This window comes from Habropoda laboriosa, unplaced genomic scaffold (genome assembly GCF_001263275.1).
Source record: "Habropoda laboriosa isolate 0110345459 unplaced genomic scaffold, ASM126327v1 scaffold210, whole genome shotgun sequence".
Lineage (NCBI taxonomy): Eukaryota > Metazoa > Arthropoda > Insecta > Hymenoptera > Apidae > Habropoda > Habropoda laboriosa.
The window spans coordinates 1,135,908-1,139,723 of NW_017100373.1; the positions used below are offsets into that span (position 1 = coordinate 1,135,908).

Here is a 3,816-nt window from a genome sequence, read left to right on the forward strand (position 1 = left end):
ATGCGCACCGCCGACCATCACCATCCCTCGGTTTTCCCAAGGCATGCATCCGTCGAATGTTCGAATTCGCCGCCAACGAAATTCAAAAAGCAGCACCAACAGTTCTCTCCTTTCCAAACGAGGCGCTCTCGAGGCCGTTGCGACGCAATCTCGAGCGTAAAAAAGGAAGAAGGTTGCGGCGAACGATTCGCGCGCAATCTTGATAGCGTTTCCGGAAACGACGTATCCTGCTTTAGCCAGGAGGGACGGACGAGGATGGAGGGGGTAATGAGGGGCTGGCGAGCGCTCGAGCCACGCGGAGAGAGACGAAGGAACTCGTCGAGGCATCTTGGTCATCGCGAGGCAGAGAGGCAGAGAGGCAAGCAGCTTTTATCGGTGGTATACGCTGGTAAACTAATTAGCGGCGCTCGCAATCAATTGCTTCCGGAGGCGGTAACGACTGACCGTCTCGAGTAAAACAGCACGCGCCAAACTTTACCGGGCCGGAAAACGCCGCCTAGCTATGAATCTTGGTCAAAGTTTCACGCAGCACCGGTGCCGTGGTGGTTGCTGAACGAAAAGCGAAAACCGACAATCCACCGGAGCGAGAGGAAAAGAGAGAGAAAGCGAGAACGTGCACCGGGACAGTGCACGCAACAAAAGAGAGGAAGAGCGAAAGATTCGCGTGTCTATTTGTCGCTGGATGGCTCATCGAGGATGCGGTCTTTCCTCTAACGCGTCGCTTCCGACGACAAACGTTCCTTCCTCGAAACAGCCTCGAACAAAAACTCGACTATCACGACAAGCGCGTTCTTCACCGCGCCCCGGGTCCACGACCAATTATTATTTATCCTTGTTCTTAATCGAATCGTTTGATCATCCTGTTAGTTAGTTCGAAATTTCACAGATTTCACTAGACAAGTGGACGGGACGGAAGCATGTGCGGTAGATTTACTTTCACGAGTATTATCACAGCACCTTTGGTGCGTGTAACTATAAGAAAATTATCGAACAAAGCGCGCACTGTCGTCGATCCCGGCGTTAAAGATGAACCTTGCGCTCGCGATCCTTCGATTAATTAACGAGTCGGAAAAGCAGAATCGCGGCGCCAGAATGAATCATCGCAGCAGTTCGAGCAACGCGTTTCATCGAGTTTGATCTGCGAACCGCGGATCGTTGCCTACAAACCGCATCGAATAATGTTATTCCATCGCCGAACACGCGTCCACTTACGTAAAGATTCATGATTGATTCTCTCATTCTTCTCATCAAACACCTTCTCCTCCTATTTCTACTCCTTTCTTAAATTTAAACGCATTTTGCGCTTGAGTCGCAGGGGAAGATGTCCGAAAAGGGGAAAGATGATTAAGAGGACGCGATATCGTGGCCGTCGTTGCTCTCGATTTCCACGATATCTGATTCCCTGGTGCCATCGAGCCGTTCGATCGTGTGGATCAGACGTTTCTTTAATTTGGATAGCTCTTTGTTGGATACGATAGGGACCAATGCGTTCCACGTTGTTGAAGATTTCGTCTCTGAAATAGCCAATTTCCTTGAAACGGACCTAAGTAGAGTGGTTAAAGTCACATCGGCGATTTCTTCCCAATCCTGATTCGAAAAAATACCATCGAAGCAATCAGATACGTTCAGTATAGAGAGGACCGATGGTGGGTGCACATTTAAGTACATATATACACACTTACAATTCTATCGGAAGAACGTGGCTCGAAACCGATCGCTGCCTGGAGTAACGCGTATTTTTCGTCGGTCACGTTCAGTCGTAGCAATAGCAATAGCAATCGAAGACTGCATCGAAGCTCGTGGCTAGTTCGCTCTCGTTCCTACGAGAATCAAATGCGAGAATAAACGCGATCGAAATAGAAAAAGTTGGCCAACTCGAAACTATAAGTTTACCTCTCGAGCTTTGACAAGTTGTTCGAGGAGCCCGAAGATCGCGCGATATGTCGACTCAAAGAGAAACGGCAGCACAGTGTCGGTCAGAGATCGTTCGTTTCTCTCTCTCACGGCTCGCAACATCTTCCTTTGGACGTTCCTCAGCTGGCCCGTCAGCAGTCTGATCTCAGCCTGCCCTTGAAAACGAACACATCGACAAAACGAACGGACTCGAGTAGCTTTCGGACGTGGGAACGTTTAACACACGTACCGTTATCCTGTCGATTTCTCGTCGCGCGAGGAAATGACCCTCTAATCGATGATACATCAACTGTTGGTGATTCTGAGCGACGCTGCTCACCAGAATCCCCTTGCTCCTCTCTCTTAGTCTCTCGATCAGGCGTTCAACGATCAAAATTGAGGATAATCCATCGTTGCTCTGAACTCGATAGCGATTGCTAGCATTACCGGAAACGACGGTGACCGTGTGCCCAGAGTACAAGTGGCGTAGCCCCAATGCGTTCCAGCCTTGCCTCTGACACTCATCCCCGCTGAATTCTGAAAACAAGAGCCGCGTTACAGACCACGGACTATCGATCTCTCTACGATCATGCGCTCGATTCGGTTAACGAAAAGTTTTGACAAGCGTCAATAAATTACACGATCACGAATCGATCAGGTGTGGGTCTAATCGAGTGCTTTCACCTGTGAAAAGAAAAATGGAAAAGGAAAAAAGAAGCTGGTGAATCCTGCCAAGATCCGATTATCGTGTTAAGTCATGCCACCTTCTACGCGTTTCGACGTCGCTAATAATTTTCTGAAATGTAATTTTCAGCGACGAAAGCTCCAATGAATTTACCAGGAAACAGCTGAACGAATCCGAGCAGAGAATCGCTGCACTTGATCACGTTCGTGAACGTGGCCACGTTCTCCGGCGGGCTGCTTCTCAGCATCATCTTTAGCGGCAGTTGGCCGATTCGTCGAAGCGCCCTCAAGTTACCGGCATCCGTCCGATAAGTTACGGTTACTAGGATCTCCGAGGATATGGGTGCAGAGTCTCCGTCCACGTACACATCAATTTCGGTCACGTGCCGTTTACCTGACGAGAGAGAAAAAAGGAGCAAAACGTACAAATTAGATCAAGCAAACATATTCCAATAATCGGCATATGATTCGCTTACAAAGGATAGGAAGGGCGTAGAAAGTGTTGGTCGCTACTAGGGGTCTAGAAACGTTCACGCAGACCTGAAGATCACAAAGAGTCGCGTACGAGGACAAATCTATAGCGACGGAGCAGGTCATTTGTTGTTGCATTGCTTGACTTTCTTCTTCAAAACAGCCCTCGTTCACTGAATGGACGCGGGGTTTCAAGTCCGGTGAAACGTTCACCAAGACGATCAGCTCCGCGTCTACTCCTGCGTCGCTAGTTTGAGTCTCTGTTGAAAGGTTTCGATCTGTTATCTAGCTCCTGCTTTGTTTCGAGCAATCAATTTTCTTACCAGAATCTTTCCTCCTCTTCAAAAGAGCTCGCAGATCTGTCAATTCTTGTTCGGCAGTCGTGTAATCGTATCCCCGTGAATGAAGAGGCGGCGCGACGAACATACTCGGCTCGGAACCTAAGTAACAAGCCTCCAGCCGACCGTCCTCCGACAAAACGACGATCACCCCCTGCAAGTGCTGAAAACATTCAACTATTTTTATCGCGCAGCATCGCCTTTCAAAATCTCTAGAACTGCGTTCGCAGCCAATCGAGCCACGTTCGTGTACACACACTACTCTGTATCTTCCGGAAAAACAACAACAACAACAACCTTGCTCGACGCTGCGCACCGTGATAGCAAAAAGATAAAGTCGGGACGATAATTGCCGACGACGTTCGTCTTTCTTCGCGCTCCGCTTAGGTACCCTTTTTTTGCTGATCGTTGCTTCTTGCTAATCGCCCCC

The 3,816-nt window shown here is 49.0% G+C and overlaps 1 protein-coding gene across 1 annotated transcript in view; it reads right to left on the reverse strand.

Annotated features, from left to right (window-relative positions):
* Positions 1 to 1,344: 1,344 nt before the first annotated feature.
* The window catches only part of LOC108574851 (protein PTHB1), an 8,508-nt gene continuing 6,036 nt past the window's right edge, over positions 1,345 to 3,816 (reverse strand). The window contains exons 15-21 of the mRNA XM_017937496.1: positions 3,372 to 3,549; positions 3,054 to 3,308; positions 2,732 to 2,971; positions 2,144 to 2,430; positions 1,894 to 2,064; positions 1,683 to 1,820; positions 1,345 to 1,587 (exon numbers count right to left, since the gene is read on the reverse strand). Coding sequence (XP_017792985.1) covers positions 1,345 to 1,587; positions 1,683 to 1,820; positions 1,894 to 2,064; positions 2,144 to 2,430; positions 2,732 to 2,971; positions 3,054 to 3,308; positions 3,372 to 3,549 — 1,512 coding nt within the window. The remainder of the gene's footprint in view (positions 1,588 to 1,682; positions 1,821 to 1,893; positions 2,065 to 2,143; positions 2,431 to 2,731; positions 2,972 to 3,053; positions 3,309 to 3,371; positions 3,550 to 3,816) is intronic.